Consider the following 22,801-nt stretch of genomic DNA (forward strand, 5'->3'; position numbering starts at 1 on the left):
TCGACAAAATAAAGGTAATATTTATTGTCTCATTTATATGGATTCTGGCTCTTGTTTACAGTCTGGTTGCTAGGTAACAGTAGTGGAATTGCCCATGTCCAACCAGGAAGTACAACTATAAACTTCGCAAAAAATGGTCAAACTGGGGGAAAATAGGCAAAATTTTTAGTAAAAGCTGAAAAATAATTGTGTTTTAGTGAAAAGTGTAGATTTACCCGTCACACAGACTTTAATTTGAAAATGTACCTTTTAGACAGACGAACTGGGACTCATAACTTTATTTTATGTCATTGGATGATTTTACGTTATTTACTCACGCTCCAAGTTTTACGTGATTAAAAACATAATTTAAAAAAAAAAGGTTCAATTTAATAGTTTTCCGCGTCGCCCGATGTCACCGTCCTTTTGTAGTAGACAATCTGCTCACCGCCCGTCTCCATGGACACGTTATCGCTCTGCCTAGAATGTTCCACAGCGCTGCATTAAACGTACTCAACTCGCCTTTTAGTCCATCGCGGTCGTCGTTATTGCCCCCAAAAACATGAACGCCGTTATAAACACACTGAGCCGTGACTTGGTTGGTTTCTACGCCACGGGGGACGGAAAGGTTTAATGCCACGCTGAGGAACATCCCAGACACGATGAAAAACACCATGAAAATACAGCAAAACACGTGTATTTCAAAAGACGAGGTTCCCTTTTCCCCGAGCGTCCGTGTGAGAGTAAAACACGGGGAAAAAACCACGAAAACCGGGACGAGTTGAGCCTCAAACGGCGCTAGGCGGACGGGTGACAGCGGACGGGTGACGGCGGACGGGTGACGGCGCTCGGCGGGGGAGAAAAGGGGGGGAGGGGACCTTTAAAAATAGCCTCGAGTGAAATCAAATAAGAAAGAGAGAGACGGCGGGGGGGCCGATCTCAGAGCTGCGAGATATTTCACTTTATTGGCTGCTGTAAAGTGTTGCGCTCCATCACTCCAAGCGGCGCCACAGAGACAGAAAACAAACAGGAAAAAAACCAAAACAAAAAAATTCCATTTAAATGCTTCATGAAAATAGGTGACTTATTTATTTCATGCAATACCACAGAAAAAGTCTAACAATTACATACAAAAACTAGTTCTTCACTCCATTACGTCTCCTATCAAACGAGGTATCATGTCAAGCCACCGGAACACAACTGCGATTACCTAATGTTTAATGAACTCCTTATTATCATGATTATTAAGTGTAATTATTATTATTATCATTTATTATTAGTTTTACAATTTTTAATTCACAAACACACGCCTTCACGAAACATCAAATGGGCTGTACGGCGGCTGCACTGTGTAGCTCTAATGGCCAAAAACGAGATTTTTTTAACATGAGAGTTATAAATAAAGAAGAAGAAGAAGAAGGAGGAAGAGGAGAAGAAGAAGAGGAGAAGGAAGAGGAGGAATATGTGTGTACTCGAGATTTGCCCGCTATGAGTTTTGGAAGTAACATTAAAGTCGCGCGATGGCGGCGGCGGCGGTGGAGGTGGAGGAGGTGGAGGAGTTTTGTTCCCTGTAGCGATCTGCTGTTGGTGTAGAGGCCGTTTCCCCCGGCGCCGGTCGAGAAAAACCCGGCGGCGGACGGCTGAAGCGACCGCCCCGCCCCCCGATCCCGCCACACGTCCCCCGTAAAAACCTCTTTCCATTTTTCCTTCTGTTCACATTGTAAGTTTGGCCCCTGTGGAAAAAAGAAAGATGCATCGGTGTTAATGCGAAAGACAAATAAGTTTGAATACGTTTTTCAGATGCACCATATTTTCTGGACTATAAGTGGCACTTTTTTTTCATAGTTTTGGCCGGGGTGCGACTTATACTTATATTTATACTTATATACTTATACTCTGGAGCGACTTATACTTGATGTTATGTGTTATTTTCACACTTGAAACCGCATTTCATACTCCAGTGCAACTTATATATGTTTTTTTCTTCTCTATTATGCATTTTTTTGGCTGGTGCAACTTATACTAGTTTTGAGGAGAGAATTGTGTCATATTTCTTTTCCTGCTAAACTCACTGATCCTTGAACTGAAAACTTTGTATTTTCCGCTTCCTTTTCGACTCCAGAAGAAGGTCTTTAAATGACTTCTTTGAATTGAACTTTTAATATTAGTTTTGAGTAATTAAGTTTTTTATTTCATTCATTTAGTGTGAATATAAATTCAATTAAATATGTTTTTTTTCTTTCTTTTTTACATTAAATTGTGCAATTGAAAAGGGGCAGAAAGAAGTGTAAATTATATTATATTAATATTATCTGCCACTTTTACCCATTAAACACAACTAATACATGCAGCTTATTTAAATACAATTAAATGAAGTCACATCAGATTTCATCACATCAGAAGGGGGCGCTGCAGGTTTTCTATTAAGCCGGTGTGGGTTTTGAACAATAAGGGTTTTGTTCAGCTCTTTCGATATTTCAGCGCCGATTTCACTGATTTCCCCCCCGACAAATACACAGACAGACACAGACACAGACACAGACAGACACACAGAGACACAGAGACAGACAGACAAGACAGAGACAGACAGAGACAGACACAGACAGACACAGACAGACAGACAGACACAGACAGACAGACACAGACAGACACAGACACAGACAGACAGACAGAGACAGACAGAGACAGACAGACAGAGACAGACAGACAGACAGAGACAGACAGAGACAGACAGACAGACAGACAGACACAGACAGACAGAGACAGACAGACAGACAGAGACAGACAGACAGACACAGACAGACAGACACAGACAGAGACAGACAGAGACAGACAGAGACAGACAGAGACAGACAGAGACAGACAGACAGAGACAGACAGACAGAGACAGACAGACAGAGACAGACAGACACAGACAGACACAGACAGACAGAGACAGACACAGACACAGACAGACACAGACAGACACAGACAGACAGAGAGACACAGACAGACACAGACAGACAGACAGACACAGACAGACACAGACAGACACAGACAGACAGAGACAGACAGAGACAGACAGAGACACACAGACACAGACAGACAGACAGACAGACAGACACAGACAGACACAGACAGACAGACAGAGACAGACAAAGACAGACAGAGACAGACAAGAGACAGACATACACAGACAGACACAGACAGACACAGACAGAGACACAGAGACACAGAGACACAGACAGACAGACACAAACAGACACAGACAAGAGACAGAGACACAGACACAGACAGAGACAGACAGAGACAGACAGAGACAGACAGAGACAGACAGAGACAGACAGAGACACAGACACAGAGACACAGACACAGACACAGACACAGAGACACACACCTGGCACAGCTTCACCAGTCGTAGCGCGGGCGGGGCTGGGGCTGGCGGTGTCTGGGCGACTCCTGCCTGTGGCCCGGCGCGGCGGCTGCAGCGGTGGTGGTGGCTGCGGCTGCGGTGGCGTCAGCGCTGGGCGGAGCCGTGAGGGCCAGCTGCTGCCCGCCTCCGGCCGCGCGGCGCTCGCGGTAGTCCAGGGCCCGCGGGCTCGGGCCGTACCGTCCCGCCTCTCGCCTGAACTCTTCGTCGAACGCGGCGGCCTCGGCTGAACGGGCGAAAAGAGAGATTCAGTTATCAACTTGTAAAAAACAGTTCTTTTATGTCACACGTTTTTAGTGGTGATCGTTAAATGCATTTTATAAAAACAAATAGTCTAATTAATCATTTGTTTGTTTTTATTCACTGCTGACAATACTTTTATTTAAGAGAGTAAACTGTAATATATAAGATGTAGAACTGCAATTATTGTATTAGTCAACTGGTCAGCGATAGTTTAAGCGATTACCGTATTTTCCGCACAATAAAAAGGTGCACTTAAATACCTTTCATTTTCTCACAAAACGACAGTGCGCCTTATTATCCAGTGCATCTTATGTATGGATTCATTCTGGTTGTGCTCACTGACCTTGAAGCCATTTTGTGTTGTACACCTTTTGTTTTTTGCTTAATGCGCCTTATAGTCCGGTGCGCCTTATATATAAAAAATGATCAAAAATAGACCATTCATTGACAGTGCGCCTTATAGTGCGGAAAATACGGTATTTCTATTGTACAATGAGATTCCTACACACATTATCAATCAAATAAAGACTAAAATATGTTGACTGAAGGCTTCTAGATAAAGAATATGTACAAAAAGAGTTAATTATTGATACAAATCTGAAATTGTTTATTCTTTTTGGACATTTTGATGTAATAATGCTGCTGTCTTTGTTATAAGAAGTATTTTCATGTGCATTTCAGAGTCTGTATAGTCCAGATTACGATGATCCAAATATAACTTTATCACGGTTGAATTCTCACGTCAAATAATTGTTTCAAGATGCACTTTAAAGTAACATCAAACAAGAATCAAATCTATTTAAATCTTCCACATCAATAATTTAAATAATTTGTAACTCCAAAGGGTTTATCATGACTTACTTTCGTCCAGGTTGATATAGTCCTGTCGATCCTCGCGGTCTCCGGTGCGGCGGTTTCGAGAGCGCGCCATTATGTGCGCCCGCTCCCCGATGTGGTGCCCGATGGCGAGCTGCTCTAAACCGCTATTGCTGTCTCGCATCGACTGGCGAGTTTCACGGATCTGGGCGAAACGGGGACAAAGTCGTGGTTAAAAGCGGAGTACATTTAATCGACGACACACGTTTTCACAGCCACACCGCCCCCTGCTGGTCGGATCCGGTGTGACAGGCGCATCTGACCCAAACACAGTGAAGTATGAACCCTCCAACTAAACAAAACAGCTTTTATCACCTCTGAGAGACAATGACGTTCTACTTACGCTATATTATTAAAAGGACACATATTAGTAAAGGACACGTATTATTAAAGGACACATATTAGTAAAGGACACGTATTATGAATCATTTGTTTTGTTTGTGACATCTTGCAACATGCTCTTGAGAACCTTCAGTTAAAATAATGCATCATACATTTACTTTATCTTTGAGGCGTTCCCCAATGAGCATTTCTGTTAGTGCTCCATCTACTGGCAGCAGAGGGGAAGTAAACGAAAGCTAGCTTGAAAAGAGCGCGACACGAGGCAGAAATGCTCAGAGCAAACCTGGAAATGATTTACAACGTCACAAAAGTGGGAAATTTGGAACAGAGTGTTTTCTGAGGAGGACGTTTTAAACAGGATTGACAGAACAAACTGGAACGAAGCGAGAAACAACTCCAGGCACGTTTTCTGACGAGAGAATGACGTTATGACGCGATTAACGGCTCAATTTAAAGCCAATTTCCGTCGGCTTTGAATTGAGAGTCGTGTCCCGGCTGTATTTCGATTGGCCACGCTGACCGGGGGAGCACGTCTTACCCCGCCCGGGCCCGTTCGTGTTTCACTGGTCTGCTGATACACTTGAGGAGCTCCGCTGTCCATGGCCGAGTACGAGATCACAGTGGAAGAAGAAAACGTCTGACAGTTCGGCGATCCGGTCATTCTGTCCTGCAAAGAAATGGAAAACGGTGTCGGTTTGTGGCAGCGCAGCGAAAGACACAAACTTTTTTTTTTTTTTAAACGCGTCCTACCATGTTCCCCATCATGTTCCCCATCATGTCGAACATGTTCATGAAGCCGCCGCCGCCCTGGGAAACCACAACGTTAGTCTGCACTCGAAATGGTTTGATGAACGTCACAAGGAAAACAAGCAGGACGTTTGTGTTTGGTGAATGAAAATAGCTGATAACACTTTTCTGAACATTGGTGGATTTTACTGTTGGATATTTCTTGAAAAGTAACAACTAAGACCAACTAACACCGACATGAACATTTCAGGTCAAAACCAATGTCAAGGTCATGAGAAAAAGCTTGTGCTGATGAGAGATGATATTAGGCTGATATTTACTGTATATTGTTTGGATAATGTAAACAACACTTTTGTATATTCTGGACACAGAAATATCACTGTTAATACCATATTTTCTGGACTAGAAGTCGCACCTTTTTTCATAATTTTGGCCGAATTATACAACCACGAGAGGGCGTGTGCGCTGCCTCCTTCTGCCGGCTCAACTGCCTCAGTTTTGGTGTGAACCAGGGTTTGTCATTGTTGAAAGTGACTTTAGTGTGTTATGGTCTAATGCCGTCCTCACAGAATCTAATGTATGACGTCACAGTGTCCGTGTACTCATCCAGACCATCTGTGGCAGCTCTGAAACCCTCCCAGTCTGTAATGTCCAAACACGCACCTAGCTCCTCCGCTGCCTCATTGATCCACTTCTCAGAAGTCCTCACCACAGGTTTGGTGTGGATCAGGTGAACCAGAGCAGCTCGGGCCACAGTGCGGAAGGCGTTAGTGACTGTTGTGTAGCAGTGATCCAGTGTTTTCTGCTCTCTGGTCGGGACTTTAATAAACTGTCTGTACTTTGGTAGATTGTGGCTGAGTTTCCCTTGTTAAAATCGCCCAGGATGATACACGAGTCCGGGAAGGTCTGTTCCACACTCAGAACCTGGTCCACAAGCACATGCTCCGCCTCCTGCGTGCACGCGCTTCGATGTAAACAGCAGCCAGGATGAATGAGGCAAACTCACGCGGCGATTAAAATGGTTTGCAGTTGATGGAGATATTCCAGATCAGGAGAGCAGTGTTTGGGGATCACCGTCACGTCTGAAGACCAGGCGTTGTTAATGTAGAAACAGACCCCGCTGCCACGTTGTTTTCCTGTGACAGCTCTCAGCCGGTCGGAGCGGAGTGGTTGGATTCTCTCCAGCTCCAGGTTGCAGTCCGGGACGGATTCACTGAGCCACGGCGCCGTAAAACACAACACAGGGGAAGAAGAAAAGGCTCCGTTTCGTCTCATCAGCGACGCCAGTTCGTCCAGTTTGTTGGGCAGTGAGTTCACATTGGAGAGGAAAACTCCAGGTAAGGGCGATCGTGTGCCTCGCTTCTTCAGCCGCGCCGGCGCGTCTTCCTCAGCCGCGCAGGCGCGTCTTCCTCGGCCGCGCAGCCGCGCCGGCGCGTCTTCCTCGGCCGCGCAGCCGCGCCGGCGCGTCTTCCTCGGCCGCGCAGCCGCGCCGGCGCGTCTTCCTCGGCCGCGCAGCCGCGCCGGCGCGTCTTCCTCGGCCGCGCCTTCCTCAGCCGCGCAGCCGCGCCAGCGCGTCTTCCTCGGCCGCGCCTTCCTCAGCCGCGCAGCCGCGCCAGCGCGTCTTCCTCAGCCGCGCAGCCGCGCCAGCGCGTCTTCCTCAGCCGCGCAGCCGCGCCAGCGCGTCTTCCTCAGCCGCGCAGCCGCGCGTCTTCCTCTTCTGCGGCGTCTCATGGTTTTAGCCAAAATAATAGCCATTTCTGCAGCCGATGCTAAAAAAAACTGGAACTGTATCCGTAGGAGTTGTGGTAACTTTGCAATTCTAGGTCTTTTGACTTAATAAAATAAAGACTGGATAAAGTTATGCACATGCTCTGTTATATGTGCCCTTACTTTACTGTATATAAAAAATAACATTTCAAACTTGATTTCAATACCAAGGTACAGCCTCGATAACAATTTCAATATCGCAATGATGATAAAAACTTTTTCAACAAAAAATAATAGTACTTTCTTTATGTTTATATGTGATCTAATACTAGTTCAAGATTATTCTAAAACAGTTCATAAAAGATCTAATTCTGTCCTGCTTATGTGACATTTTAAGCATCTAGTTTTGATACTTGTTTTAGTATCGATTAGTATTAGATTTCTGACACTTCTGTAAACCCTCGTGGACTGGTATCAGCCAATACCGATATGACTCAATTGCATGAACATCGTCCGATACCGATACTGGTCCGATACATCCCCAATAACGACAACAAGTAAACAATAGCAATAACCGAATGCACTCACCATTCCCATCATGCCGAAGGGCGCCAGCGGACCGGCCTGTGAGAAACAAACACGTTTGTACGTCTCAAACACGACACTGGCTCTGAAAAGACACTGCAGCCTCTTACCGCAGTGACCGGTCTGCGAGCCGGGCGCACCTGCATCTGTGGCACGGCCAGGGCAAACGGGTCCATCCCGAACGGGTCGAACATGCTCCTCATGTGCTGTCGGTGAGCGGCGAAAGGATCCCTGGAAAACAGCAGAGAGCGGCACCAAGTTTGAGAACAACCGGGGCTAAAGACAGCGTTTGGTGGCACAGACAGTCATTATTTAATATGTTTTATCTAATACAACTTATAAAGTGACTTATCGCTTCTACTGATCAACAAAGTATGGTTCAAGACACATGTTACTTCTGTATTTTGATGATTAACACAAGAAGTTTCCTCTAAACACCATTGGCATTACAAAAATCACACTTTATAGATTGATGTAATGTCAAAACTATACAATTATCAACAAAGACTGCTTAATGGTTCATTTATCCATCTTATATTTGGATGTTATTTTTGATTGCAGGCCAAATAACCTTTGTGTTTGAAATAAAGTCTAAAGTAAGTCAGTCAGTATTGACATTGAACTAAAAAAAAAAAAAAGTAAAAGATGATGACACACAGTTATACTCCAAGATTGTATTAATTTAAATGATTCAAATCTGGATTGCTTGAGCCCACATAGTGTCTGTATAAACCCTTTAAACTTTTGTGAACACAAACATGAGTAATTCAGAATGGAGGTAAACGTGAAGTGGAACATGAAGTGATCGATTTGAACGGATCATTTAGGATTAACCACACGATAACACTCTGTGTACTTTAGGGAAGACAGTTTTGTGCAATCTCCAGTGGAACTCTGACAAACAACATGATTTCAAAAGTAATTTAAAGTGATAATGCAAGTGCCCACACTAGTTTTTCATTCATCTACAGATATTTAAAAACTTAACTTTCTCTTGAAGCTCAAATACAATTTTAACGCTATAAAATGTATCTTTTGTAATAGAAACTAACTGACATGAGAACAAACACATTTTAACAACAGTATGTCTTTGTTAAACAGCCTCCAACTGCACAAACTTACCACTCATTTTACAAATCAAAACAGTGAAGGTGTCAAACGTTTGGCATAAACAACTTTCCTTCCCCTGAACAACAACAAACCTGCAGCACAACAACAAACCTGCAGCACAACAACAAACCTGCAGCACAACAACAAACCTGCAGCACAACAACAAACCTGCAGCACAACAACAAACCTGCAGCACAACAACAAACCTGCAGCACAACAACAAACCTGCAGCACAACAACAAACCTGCAGCACAACAACAAACCTGCAGCACAACAACAAACCTGCAGCACAACAACAAACCTGTCATTTCTACCCTGCAAATCCCACATTGTGGCTTATTATTTACTGCTACAGCCTCAAAAACAGTGGCATTCTTGCTCCTGATGTCAGTTCATCCTTGAGCTCGTGCAACAGTCTCCTTCACGTTGAACCTGCAGACACGAGACCCCATCACCCCAATCACCCCCACACGTGCACAACGAACCCCACACGTGCACAACGAACCCCACACGTGCACAACGAACCCCACACGTGCACAACAAACCCGCCCCCCACGGACTCCCCAGCGTGGAGGGGCAAACACTGGGGCTGTTGGGGCTGTTGGTGGTCTGTCACTAGGCCCCTGCAGCATTTGGCTTTGTAATCATCCCTCTCCCTTAGCCGGACGCTAGTGCGGACGCTGCGTAACGCACACGGACACGCACAGGCACGCGCGGGCGGCGGTGACAGTGGGCTCGTGCCGCGCGCACTCACATCATGAAGGGGTCCTCGTCCACGTCATTCAGGTATCGGAACATCCTGGGATCGATCAGCTGGCCGCCGCCGCCACTAGCCAGCTAGCGTTAGCCGCGCACTCGTGTTGTTAAAGCCCAAATAAGAGGAGAAAACGGAGCCCGGGCCCCGAACGGACGCGCTCTCGCCGAGGTTCCCCCGCGCACGACGCCCACCGGTGCGTGTCGCGGTGCTTTGGCCGCCTCCGCCGCCGGTAGTTTCCAGAAATCGGTGGAAAACAGTCAAACGGAAGTCAGCGCTTTGACAAAGAGAAGCGGACTGAGGGCGGAAAGTGCGCGGCAAAACCCGCGCGGCGAGCTTCCGGTCTTTCGCCTACAAAATAAAGCGCGGTTACATGTTGACAATGGCGTTCCCTCGTCGTGACCTTAGTCCGAGTTGTGTTTTTATCCGAGTCACGCATGTTTGACTAATGCTGTTGTTGAGGTTTGCGTGCTCGGGAAATATCTGTTTTCACTTCTCCCCTATCCCCACCCACTGTTCTGTGCTTATGTACAATGAAATTTCCCCATGTGTGGACAATAAAGGATTATTTTATTTTATCTTATCTTATGATGCATTTCACGTCTTTGACAGGCACTGTAGCTCTGACCAGGCCTGGGACATGTATTCCAGGTCTGTATCTCAATACATTGTGATGTTTTTGATGTTATAGTGGCAGAATTACTTACATTTGCAGTTAAAAGTTGCTTACTTAGGATCGTCAAGACCGTAGATCGGACACGTGTACCAACTGTACCAACTGTACCAAACATGTGTCACTCAGTTTTCTTAATCATGTGCAATACTGTCATAATCGTGTGCAATACTGACTTAATCGTGTGCAATACTGTGACGTAATGTCAATCATCCTGGTGCAATATTTTCTGGCCATATAACAGCTGTAGATAAAAATATATATTATTATACTTCTGTGCCTAAACTGCCTCTCCTTGAACCGACACCTTAACGTGGTGGAGGGGTTTGAGTGCCCGAATGATCCCGGGAGCTATGTTGTCGGGGGCTTCATGCCCCTGGTAGGGTCTCCCAAGGCAAACAGGTCCTAGGTGACGGGTCAGACAAAGATCGGTTCAGAAGCCTCTTATGACGACGACACGAACAAGGCCGTTTACGTCGCCCGGATCGGCGTCACCGGGGCCCCATCCTGGAGCCAGGCCTGGGATGGGTGCTCCATGGCGAGCGCCTGGTGGCCGGGTCTTACCCCACGGGGCCCGGCCGGGCACAGCCCGAAAGAGCGACGTGGGGCCGCCCTCCCGTGGGCCCACCACGCGCAGGAGGATCCATAAGGGGCCGGTGCAGAGAGATCTGGGCGGCAGTCGACGGCAGGGGCCTCGGCGACCAGATCTCCAGACACAGAGACTAACTCTGGGGACATGGAATGTCACCTCGCTGGGGGGGAAAGAGCCTGAGCTTGTGCGGGAGGTTGAGCGATACCGACTAGATATAGTCGGCCTCACCTCCACGCACAGTTTGGGCTCTGGAACCCATCTCCTCGAGAGGGGCTGGACGCTCCACTTCTCTGGTGTTGCCCGCGGGGAGAGGCGGCGGGCTGGTGTGGGCTTGCTGATAGCCCCTCAGCTCAGCCGCCACGTGTTGGAGTTTACCCCGGTGAACGAGAGGGTCGCGTCCCTCCGCCTTCGGGTGGGGGACAGGTCTCTCACTGTTGTGGCGGCCTACGGGCCGAACAGCAGTGCAGAGTACCCGGCCTTCTTGGAGTCCTTGGGAGGGGTACTGGACAGTGCACCGACCGGGGACTCCGTTGTTCTACTGGGGGACTTCAACGCCCACGTGGGCAATGACAGTGACACCTGGAGAGGGGTGATCTGGACGAACGGCTTCCCCGATCTGAACCCGAGCGGTGTTCAGTTATTGGACTTCTGTGCTAGCCACGGATTGTCCATAACGAACACCATGTTCAAGCACAAGGGTGTCCATCAGTGCACATGGCACCAGGACACCCTAGGCCGGAGGTCAATGATCGACTTTGTTGTCGTGTCATCAGACCTCCGGCCGCGTGTCTTGGATACTCGGGTGAAGAGAGGGGCAGAGTTGTCAACCGATCACCACCTGGTGGTGAGTTGGATCCGCTGGCGGAGGAGGAAGCCGGACAGACTTGGCAGACCCAAGCGCATTGTGAGGGTCTGTTGGGAACGTCTAGTGGAGCCCTCTGTCAGTAGGGTATTCAACTCGCACCTCCGGGAGAGCTTCTCCCATGTCCCGGGGGAGGTTGGGGACATTGAGTCCGAGTGGACCATGTTCTCCGCCTCCATTGTTGATGCGGCTGCTCGGAGTTGTGGTCGCAAGGTCTCCGGTGCCTGTCGTGGTGGCAACCCCCGAACCCGGTGGTGGACACCGGAAGTAAGGGATGCCGTCAGACTGAAGAAGGAGGCCTATCAGGCCACTCTGGCTTGTAGGTCTCCGGAGGTCATCGACGGGTATCGGCAGGCCAAGCGAGCCGCGGCTCGTGCTGTCGCAGAGGCAAAAACCCGGGCCTGGGAGGAGTTCGGGGAGGCCATGGAGGAGGACTATCGGTCGGCACCAAAGAAATTCTGGCAAACCGTCCGGCGCCTCAGGAGGGGGAAGCAGTGTCTCACCAACACCGTTTACGGTGCGGGTGGAGGCCTGCTGACCTCAACTGGGGATGTCGTCGGACGGTGGAAGGAATACTTTGAGGATCTCCTTAATCCCTCAGTCACGTCTTCCGAAGAGGAAGTGGAGACCGGGGACTCGGTGGCTGCCTCATCCATCACCCAAGCTGAAGTCACTGAGGTTGTTTGCAAACTCCTCGGTGGCAGGGCTCCGGGGGTGGATGAGATCCGCCCTGAGTACCTAAAGTATCTGGATGTTGTAGGACTGTCTTGGTTGACACGTCTCTGCAACATCGCGTGGCGTTCGGGGACCGTGCCTCTGGACTGGCAGACCGGGGTGGTGGTCCCTCTGTTCAAGAAGGGGGACCGGAGGGTGTGTTCCAACTACAGAGGGATCACACTCCTCAGCCTCCCGGGTAAGGTCTATTCCAAGGTACTGGAGAGGAGAATCCGACCGATAGTCGAACCTCGGATTCAGGAGGAGCAGAGTGGTTTTCGTCCCGGTCGTGGAACACTGGACCAGCTCTATACCCTCCATCGGGTGCTCGAGGGCTCATGGGAGTTTGCCCAACCAGTCCACATGCGCTTTGTGGATCTGGAGAAGGCTTTCGACCGTGTCCCTCGGGGTGTCCTTTGGGGGGTGCTCCGGGAGTACGGGGTCCGGGGCCCTTTGCTCAGGGCTGTCCGGTCCCTGTATGACCGGAGCAGGAGCTGTGTTCGCATTGCCGGCAGTAAGTCAGACCTGTTCCCAGTGCATGTTGGACTCCGCCAGGGCTGCCCTTTGTCACCGGTTCTGTTCATAATTTTTATGGACAGAATTTCTAGGCGCAGTCGGGGGTCGGAGGGTGTCCGGTTTGGGGACCACAGGATCTCATCTCTGCTGTTTGCAGACGATGTTGTCCTGATGGCTCCATCAAACCCGGACCTGCAACATGCACTGGGACGGTTTGCAGCCGAGTGTGAAGCGGCTGGGATGAGAATCAGCACCTCCAAATCCGAGGCCATGGTTCTCGACCGGAAAAAGGTGGCTTGCCCTCTCCAGGTGGGTGGGGTGTCCTTGCCCCAAGTGGAGGAGTTCAAGTATCTCGGGGTCTTGTTCACGAGTGAGGGAAGGATGGAGCGTGAGATCGACAGGCGGATCGGTGCAGCGGCTGCAGTGATGCAGTCGCTGCATCGGACTGTTGTGGTAAAGAGGGAGCTGAGCCGAAAGGCAAAGCTCTCTATTTACCGGTCGGTCTACGTTCCTACCCTCACCTATGGTCATGAGCTTTGGGTAGTGACCGAAAGAACAAGATCGCGGATACAAGCGGTCGAAATGAGTTTCCTCCGCCGTGTGGCTGGGCGCTCCCTTAGAGATAGGGTGAGGAGCTCGGCCACATGGGGGGAGCTCGGAGTAGAGCCGCTGCTCCTCCACGTCGAGAGGAGCCAGCTGAGGTGGCTCGGGCATCTGTTCCGGATGCCTCCTGGGCGCCTCCCTCGGGAGGTGTTTCAGGCATGTCCCAACGGGAAGAGGCCCCGGGGAAGACCCAGGACACGCCGGAGAGACTATGTCTCTCGGCTGGCCTGGGAACGCCTCGGGATCCCCCCGGAGGAGTTAGAGGAAGTGTCTGGGGAGAAGGAAGTCTGGGAGTCCCTGCTCAGACTGCTGCCCCCGCGACCCGGCCCCGGATAAAGCGGCAGAAGATGGATGGATGGATGGATGTGCCTAAACTGTTTCTGTGCCTAATCTGTGTTGCAACAGTGGAATTTCCCCATTGTAGGACAAATAAAGGTTATTTGATCTTACCTACCATAAATCCAAGATAATGATCTCATAATTCTTTTAGTTACTTTCCCCCATGAAATAATCTTGCTTTTTTTACCCCCAAAAACCGCAGGGGTTTTCCCAACCTTAACCCTTCCCCCTTAAATATATATAAGTAGAATAGAAACAACAAAACTGTCCAATCTGCACTGAAAAATGATTTATTATTAAAGTGAATAAACTTGCGTCCATAGATTTATATGGGATATTGTAACTTCAGAGGACATTTTCTCATAATGCATTTTACCCCAATAAATACATAAAGATCATCCCTTAAAGCAGCATTTACACACACCAAACTTTACAATCTTAAAACGGAGGAAGCATGAAGCATGAAGTCCCAAACCTGATCCATGAAAGTTTTAACTAAAAACAAAAAACAATAGGCTACTCATTTTCAGTCAGATATAGTTTATTAAAATACAAAATAAAATCCTTCTGTAAGTAATGTTGTATCCTTCAACAGTTATTGTTCTCACATTTGTATAAAGTAGAGTTCAGAAGACGTTTTAATCTCAAAATTAAAGTTTTCACCGGCTGCGTCTCTCGCCTCCAGCAGATAGCGCTGTTTCCTTACGTCACCGGCTGAACCCGCTCCAGTGCGTGCGTCGTCCGCGCATGCGCAGCACGAAGCAGACCTCAAACCCGGATGTAACCAACGCCTAACCTGCTCGAGCGAAAACGGTGAGGAAAAGTTCTAATTTGACTCGAAATGTACAAACTACGGCCAGTCTGACAGCGGCACGTTTTAGGGAACGTTTTAATCCAAAGTTAGGACTCGTATCTCAAGTAATTACGTGTTAAATGGTTGATTAAAGCTCAACCTTGCCTCTTCTGCCTTCTGAAATGCTTCTTTTTTCGACTTTATTTCTGATCGCAAACCGTGCTTAGTCAGAAATAATCTTTAGTATTTTACTAAAACACCCGTATGTACTTTGTCTAAGCTTTCTATGTTTAATTTTCACTTTTTAATCTGTAAAGTTAGTTTTTGTGTCTCCAGCGGTTCTTTAGAAATGGTGAAGTTGTAGTCACACATGATTAACTTTATATATATTTTTGCTAATGCCCAGTTTATCGTTCCTTGACTTGAAATCTAAAGTTTAAGTTTCTCTTTTTACCAAATCCGTCCTGACTAATTGTAACATCGGTATGCGGAAGTGAGCTGCTGTCACTGATCTTGTTGTAGTTCCACATGCAATAACAAGTCCAGCAGCCAGAAGAGCATTAAACCCTCACATATTAAATCCTGGCAGGTTTATCCACTGCTCTGGGCTCTTTAAAATGCCAGAAAGTGACACATCAGACCACGTTTTCAATCATCAACCCACGTCAGACGCAAATACTGATGATTTTAAGTCTGCACGACACAAAACAAGCAGCGTTTTTCACTTTCTACTCTGCTTTTCTATTGCAAAGGAGGGAAATGTAGTATTTTCTAGCTTTTCACAAACAAAAACGTATAATTTGAGCTAAAGAATGCAATTTAAGCTGTAGATACAAGGAAAAACTGTTGTGGGGTTGACATTTTTGTAAGTGTTTGGCCAGTAAATCATGATTTTGCCTTCATCAAAACTGCAAGTGTCGTTTTAATCCCTTAATATATTAACAAACGACGTAAAACACGATCGTAAATGTCTTTAACCACGCTGTGATGTCTCTTGCACGTGTCTCGTGGTTTTAATTTGCCAAATTCCCCTTGATTTTCCGCATTTCGTGATATTCTATGGCTAAATCGCATCACGTTCCACTTCCTTTGCCTCCGTTCATGAAATAACAACATGTTACTTTACAAACTTCTCAACGGTCCGTAGTTTTTGAAGGTTTCAGCCGAATTGGAACCATCTAGTCAGTCAGTGGGTTCGTTAAAGTGGCAGGATGCGTGACGGATTTCTACTTCCTCCCCGCGTCTGACTCTTCTAATGATTTCCTATTTTCTGTTTTGTTTTTGTCTCCAGATGCAGACTATAAAATGCGTGGTGGTCGGAGACGGCGCGGTGGGAAAAACCTGCTTATTGATCTCCTACACGACAAACAAATTCCCCTCTGAATATGTGCCAACGGTAAGACAAAAGTGACTCGAGAAAACGTAAAGAAAACAAACAGTTTATTTACCTGTTAAAGGGTTAAATCTCTGGAACAACTGTACAAATGAACTCCAATCATGTCTATTCCACTTTAAAATCATGTTTAAATGTATAACTCTTCACTCTGAGTCTTGGTTCATGACAATATTGCACGTTGCGTCTGTTATTGCACAGTTTCCGTTTGCTTTTTTGTTCGTTATGAATGGTTTCGCACTTCTTATGATGGCGAGGTATATACAGTACACACACGTTTCAGCCTACACCCTTTGGCAAGTGTTTAACTGTTTACTGCGTCCTATAGGTGAATAAATAACGTACAACCCTCTGAATACTCACATATATTAGTCACGTCTTGGCGTCTTAATGTGGAATTGGAAACGGTGGCAGGACTGAAAGTTAAATCGATTATTGGACGTAATTGTTAACTGATTTAGTCGTGGAATAACTTGTTTTCTGGACTCCAAACATGCCGTGTGGTGAGAGAGGACGTTTTATGACTCGACAGAGCAGGAGCTACTTCCAAAAGACATTAACAACTTGTACAATTAGAGTTAAAAGCTATTTTGTCATTTCCTCAAGGGACTTCAGCTTCATCAGAGTCAAATTTGGTACAAAAATCTCATATTTATTTCCTTTTGTGTAAAAAAGTCCTTGCATTTTGGATGGAATTGAGTGTTTATGACATAGAAACAGGGGATTCCTCTATAACTCTCAGATCTTGTCATTTTTCCACAAACTAATATATAGTTTTTACCACAGGTTCATTATCATTAGTCATGTGCACTTTGAATTACAAGTATCTTCTCTCTTTACATAAATGCAACTTTGATCTATTGATTTATTGATGTACAGTTTTTTGAGCGCCAATAAAAATCTACATTAAGATCTCAATCTATATTACCGTATTTTCCGGAGTATAAGTCGCACCAGCCGAAAAAATGCATAATAGAGAAGAAAAAAAATCACAAAATCATTAAATCCATTGAATTCTTCTTCCTCTGTGACACTTCTAAACAACTCCATAAACTCAGGAGGTAGAGGAAGTCTCGAGCGCCCTCTTGTGGTTGTCGGTGTGAAAATAACGAATAATATCACATAAAAGTCGCTCCGGATTATAAGTTGCACCCCGGCCAAAACTATGAAAAAAGGTGCAACTTATAGTCCGGAAAATTCTGTATACATTATGATACATTGGTTTGATAAGTGGGACATGTGTCACTGCTGAACTTTAAATAAAGACAGAATCCAACTTTGACTCCTTTTTAGGTCTAGAAATGACAATTTATGTTTGGGATGCAAGATGTTTATCGCAATTGAATTGAGGTTGCAATTTGAATGGTCGTAATTAGCAGATCACAAAGACTGCAGTAATTAATTAAGTCAATGTTAAAGGCGCTAACCCCGTCTTCTCTCAAACGTACCGTATTTTCCAGATTATAAGTCGCACCGGCAAAAACATATATAAGTTGCACTGGAGTATGAAATGCGGTGTGAAAATAACAAATAATATAACATAAGTCGCTCCGGAGTATAAGTATATAAGTATAAATATAAGTATAAGTCGCACCCCGGCCAAAACTAAGAAAAAAGGTGCAACTTAAAGTTCGGAATATACAGTAAACGCTCCTGTGCTTGTTTACAATGAGAACTTTGACTCTTAGAACGTACAGTACAATGCAAATCTAATCGCACATAAATTATTATTCAATATTTGTACGTACCGGTGCTTTGGTTTGCTCCCTTCGTCCCGCCGCACCCGTCTCTCGTCAAAGTCCCCCTCGAATACTCAAAGCGTCTTGTGTTTTCCGCAGGTCTTTGACAACTACGCCGTGACCGTGATGATCGGGGGAGAGCCCTACACGCTCGGGCTTTTCGACACGGCAGGTACACAATCGTTTGCCGCACTTTGTCGGTGGTTTTCCTTGCGGTAACACGTAACTTTGCACGTGTATAACCCGCCCCCCTCAGGTCAGGAGGACTACGACAGACTGCGGCCCCTCAGCTACCCACAGACGGACGTGTTCCTCGTGTGTTTCTCCGTTGTGTCGCCGTCCTCTTTCGAAAACGTCAAAGAAAAGGTACGCCACGTAGTTCCACGCCGAGCTTTCAACCGTGTCGCAGTGTTGTTTGTGTTCGAGGTGTTTTTCAGACTAGACTCTCTGTTTTGAAGCAGAACTAAGTGACTCTGGTGATATAGCTCCCCCTGCTGCTCACTTGTGAAAATACACTGTCAGAAAACGGAAGCAAAAGCGAATTTATTTTTTATTTTATCAGTTTAATCAGAATCAGAAAAGGTTTATTGCCATTGAACACAGTTTGCAAACTAAGGAACTTGTCTCGGCGTTCAGTTGCAACATAAAACGATGAATAATGAAATAATAACACTAGTAACTCAGTATAATCACAAACAAAAACATTTGATATCGCCAAATGTGAACAAAAAGAGCAAGGGTTTCTCAGGAGAGTTGTCGAGGGTGGTGTTCCGTCCAGGGACAGCAGGGGGCACGTCAAACACCCTGAGAAAGCATATTTAACCATGACAGGGACTTACAAAGACGTTTAATAGTGTCAAAATGTTACTTATTCCTGCTTTACGCTCAAATGTGTTCATAATGTGTCTTTTGGTCATCTTTTAGTCCATAGTTTGTGTCACACTTTTTTGGTTGAAAAGGTTCCTCGGCACAGCACCGACTGGAATATCACCAAATCACAACTTTCAGAAGGAAATAAAGTAGTATTTGGCACTAACTGGCCATACGTCACGACACACTGGTTGAAAATCAATAGTTTAGTCGATTCATCTGTGTTTTAATCTATGAAAATGACTTTGTATTTTAAAACTGTAGATTCGGGAAGTAAATCCTGAGTTTGATCTGACTTTTTACATGAAAATGACCATGTTTTCCAGTACTTTCTGAATGAAACTGTGATTGTGTGGGTCAGGTACATGGTCCGATCATAGAGTTAGTGAAATGTTTCCAGAGCTTTATCCACCGTCTCCTTTAGTCCAATATTTGAACGGCAGGACAAGTCTTTAGTCCACTACGGCCTCAGTCCATCCAAACAAAACCTTTATACATTTTCATTTTTGTTAGATTCACTCTTTAACATCTTGCATTATTGGGTTGGGACAAACATCTAATTGTAATTTTTCTGTCAAACATCGAGTTCACAATTAGATTTGCTTCTGCTCCAATAATAGGCTCGAGTCCAAAGCAGCCTCAATGATCATTTTGCAGATCGATTAGTCTAGTGATTATTCCCTTGATTAATTGATGAGTTGTTTGGAACACAAAAGTCACGTGATGAATATTTTTACTAAATTTGACCCAGATGAAGCTGGAGAGAAGTTGTTTTAGGAGTTTTTTCATCAAATACACTAAATTTACACATTTTCTACGTCATTTTGGTTAAATTACGGCTCAATTTCAACCATAAAACTACTTTTCTACATGTTTTTGGAACCGTGTAGGAACAAATTAACAGATCAGGGAAAAATAATGAAATATGACAAGAATCACATTTAAGACTTGTTTTTACGGCTCTAAACTCCTGGGTGAGCCTTTTTGTCACGCCGAATGAAGCGGGATATTGTTTCGTTTGTGGAGGAAATCGTAGCACTTCCCTAACGGCCTCAACCTTTTGTGATCCGCCCCTAACGTGTGCCGTTCGGTTTTCCCAGTGGGTCCCGGAGATCTCCCACCACTGCCCCCGGACGCCGTTCCTCCTGGTGGGAACCCAGGTCGACCTCAGGGAAGACAGCAACACCGTCGAGAAGCTGGCAAAGAACAAGCAGCGTCCCCTGTACCCGGAGAGCGGCGAGAAGCTGGCCCGGGAGCTCCGGGCCGTCAAGTACGTGGAGTGCTCCGCCCTCACACAGGTACGTCTGGGCCCAGAGGGGTCTGTTTGTGCGTCTGACCGCTTTGTAACGCTACGGAGATGCGTTTATCGTACGTGCCGCACTAGAAGGCGGAGGAAAATCAAAGTGTTTTGAGTGAGCCTTATAGTGCGGGAAATACGGTAGTTGGCGTCGTTATGACTGGTTTTGTTTCGAGCGCTTTCACTTGGTCTGCAGTTTATTGCTTTGTGTAAACAGACTAAAGTAGTTACCGTATTTTCCGGAGTATAAGTAGCCAAAAAATGCATAATAAAGAAGAAAACATGTATATAAGTCGCACTGGAGTATGAAATGCGGTTGCAAGTGTGAAAATAACAAATAATATCACATTTAAGTTGCTCCAGAGGATAAGTATAAATATAAGTATAAGTCGCACCCCGGCCAAAACTATGAAAAAAGGTTAGGGTTAGAGGCTTATAGTCTGGAAAATGCGGTATTGAGACACAGAGGAGACATAGAGTTGCCAAAACTTGTATTTGAATATGAGTAACGGCACTTTAAAGTAATATTACTTAATAAGAAGTAAAAAGTAGTGTTTCGGGACAATACTCGAGAAATAATTAAAAAAAAGTTTTGGTTGGGAAACTACTCAATAGTAAATGTCTGGATCACATCTGATTTATAGTTTTAATGTCATTTGAAGGACATAACGTATATATTTTACAGGTATTTGTATCAATCAGGTATTTGTATCAATATTGTATCTGAAGAAGTTTAATATCGTCATCATAAAGCTTTTGTCACTTGTAGATCTATTAATTAACGAAAACATTTACTGTTGCACTGTCAAATATTAATATAATACTCGAGTCATGTGTAAATATACGCGGTCTGTGTACTAGTGGGAGAAGTAGTGGGAGATACTGCGTTAACCAGGATAAACCAGGACAAAACATCATCGTTTTTTTTCATCGTTTTAGCTTCGAACGAGATGCAATTTTGAAATGTTACGGTGTTTTGTGACCTCAAACTCATTTCCTGTTGATTATCCCTCTTAAAATTGTTGTTGTTGTTTTCCCGCTTCTTCCACAAAGCGAGGGCTGAAGAACGTGTTCGACGAGGCCATTTTAGCCGCGCTGGAGCCGCCCGAAACCAAACCCAAGAGGAAGTGCGTCCTGTTGTAGGTCCCGTCGCCCCGCACGACCCGCACGACCCGCTCCGTACCATAAGAGAGGACAGAAAGCAGAACGAAGGCACCAAAAGTTCGTCTGCGTGATTTGTGCCTTGAACATACACTGCAAAACTGTAATATCTAGCCTCGCTTAAAATGACTTGAACTCAGAATGTCGACGTAATCCCGACTGTAGTAGTTTTTTTGACTCGGTAAAATGTTATTGCTCATCGTGCGTAGCATATTTAACTGGTTTCAAGACATTTCACCAGATCGTCTGACTTGAAATAAGTAAATAAATAAGAGTAATTTGCAGTAAATTGAACCAAATTCGATACGATCTTGATAGAAGTTTAATATATATCTTGGTCCGTCAAGTAAATAAATCTTATCTAGTCAAAACTACTTTATAATCCTCAATTAATATCATTTTACCTAATCTAGATATGAATAATTTTGCATTGTAACATGTCAAAATGCTAAAGGAGCCGAGCCTTGGCAAGCAATAAACTCACGGCGCCTGTTCTTTTATGTTCTTTATGTTCTTTATGTTCTTTATGTTCTTTATCTAAAACATGCAGTGTTTTCATCCGTAGTTTAAAGGTGGGGCGGGATCCCCTCCCTCTCACACACGCTCCAACCTTTTTATTTTTTTAAACATTTATTTACTTGGGAATAAAGTCTTAAGCTGCAAAAAGTTAAAACGAGCCGAATTCAGAATATCAATCTTGACTAGTTTTGACTTGTTTTTTTCCCAGATTTATGACTAATTTGTGTGAAAAATGATGCCAATACTGACGAAAAACATGTTGAAACTACTTAAATGATCTAGTTATTTGTAAGTAAATAAACTTACTTAGTTAAATGCAATAATTATTCTGAATTTCCTCATTTTAATCATTTGAACTAATCAGTATGTATTGTGGCATTGTGTCTCTGGACTTGTATTATTTTTTTAAACACATTTTGGATACTCTTTTAAGGGGAAGCCTAATTAACGCAAAGAGGTACTTGATTAGCTTTCATTTTTCTATTTCGAATCGGAGTCGAGCGAGATTTTTAAACGTAGCTTTAGCGTCGACTTTTGTGGAGGTGTTTTTTTGTCTTTTATTTTCTCAATGAAAACGTTCAGCGTCGAAACTTGAGCCTTTTTGTTCTTGTTGTTTTTGTGTTTTTTTTCCCGGGCCGACAACAAACTTGATCCAACAATTTTTAGTCTTAAAAAGGTGTGAACAGATCGTCACCGTGGCGACGACGACTAATCGTGGGTGTTTATAATCACTGAATATTTGTAATAAAATGGTTTGAAGAAATGTCTCTTTTCTTGTTTTCTTTTCCTCCCGGTCGCAATCAAAAAAGTGTTTCTTTAAAAGGCAAAGACTAACAGGAAATTGACTTTACAAAATAAAAGGCCTGATTTTTAACATGTTTTAGTATTTTTACTGTTATATACTGTAGCCCCGCCCACTTAATCCCCTTTTTGGCGCTGATATTGAAACATGGTATAAATTAATCCATTCATCAGAGC

General features: G+C 45.1%; 2 protein-coding genes across 3 annotated transcripts; one reads left to right on the top strand and one right to left on the bottom strand.

The window, feature by feature from the left end:
- Positions 1 to 1,049: 1,049 nt before the first annotated feature.
- Positions 1,050 to 10,053, bottom strand: mlf2 (myeloid leukemia factor 2). Of its 2 annotated transcripts, none has more exons than XM_072461019.1 (8): positions 9,753 to 10,053; positions 8,029 to 8,119; positions 7,891 to 7,927; positions 5,600 to 5,652; positions 5,388 to 5,516; positions 4,493 to 4,652; positions 3,356 to 3,614; positions 1,050 to 1,712 (listed from the first exon to the last, which is right to left on the bottom strand). In XM_072461019.1, exons 1-7 carry the CDS (start codon positions 9,794 to 9,796, stop codon positions 3,367 to 3,369), a joined length of 762 nt encoding a protein of 253 aa, XP_072317120.1. In that variant the 5' UTR covers positions 9,797 to 10,053; the 3' UTR covers positions 1,050 to 1,712; positions 3,356 to 3,366. The 2 variants fall into 2 exon arrangements, with proteins under 2 accessions (XP_072317120.1, XP_072317119.1); XM_072461018.1 differs by having other exon boundaries at positions 7,999 to 8,119; positions 9,753 to 10,052.
- Positions 10,054 to 14,755: 4,702 nt separating this feature from the next.
- Positions 14,756 to 22,595, top strand: cdc42l (cell division cycle 42, like). The gene is made up of 6 exons (XM_072460577.1): positions 14,756 to 14,864; positions 16,136 to 16,240; positions 18,076 to 18,148; positions 18,233 to 18,342; positions 19,947 to 20,144; positions 21,197 to 22,595. Exons 2-6 carry the CDS (start codon positions 16,136 to 16,138, stop codon positions 21,284 to 21,286), a joined length of 576 nt encoding a protein of 191 aa, XP_072316678.1. The 5' UTR covers positions 14,756 to 14,864; the 3' UTR covers positions 21,287 to 22,595.
- Positions 22,596 to 22,801: the final 206 nt, after the last annotated feature.

This window comes from Eucyclogobius newberryi, unplaced genomic scaffold (genome assembly GCF_026437365.1).
Source record: "Eucyclogobius newberryi isolate DKJ021-1_F unplaced genomic scaffold, fEucNew1.0.hap1 SCAF_3, whole genome shotgun sequence".
Classification (NCBI taxonomy): domain Eukaryota; kingdom Metazoa; phylum Chordata; class Actinopteri; order Gobiiformes; family Gobiidae; genus Eucyclogobius; species Eucyclogobius newberryi.

Excerpts from the sequence above, each read along its gene's own strand:
- mlf2 (XM_072461018.1), bottom strand. The coding sequence starts at position 9,796 with ATGTTCCGATACCTGAATGACGTGGACGAGGACCCCTTCATGAT. Across the intron at positions 8,120-9,752 it reads GACGAGGACCCCTTCATGAT|GGATCCTTTCGCCGCTCACC; the intron begins GTGAGTGCGCGC and ends GCTGTTTTCCAG. Across the intron at positions 5,517-5,599 it reads GGAACATGATGGGGAACATG|GACAGAATGACCGGATCGCC; the intron begins GTAGGACGCGTT and ends ATTTCTTTGCAG.
- cdc42l (XM_072460577.1), top strand. The coding sequence starts at position 16,136 with ATGCAGACTATAAAATGCGTGGTGGTCGGAGACGGCGCGGTGGGAAAA. Across the intron at positions 18,343-19,946 it reads TCGAAAACGTCAAAGAAAAG|TGGGTCCCGGAGATCTCCCA; the intron begins GTACGCCACGTA and ends CGGTTTTCCCAG. Across the intron at positions 20,145-21,196 it reads AGTGCTCCGCCCTCACACAG|CGAGGGCTGAAGAACGTGTT; the intron begins GTACGTCTGGGC and ends TCTTCCACAAAG.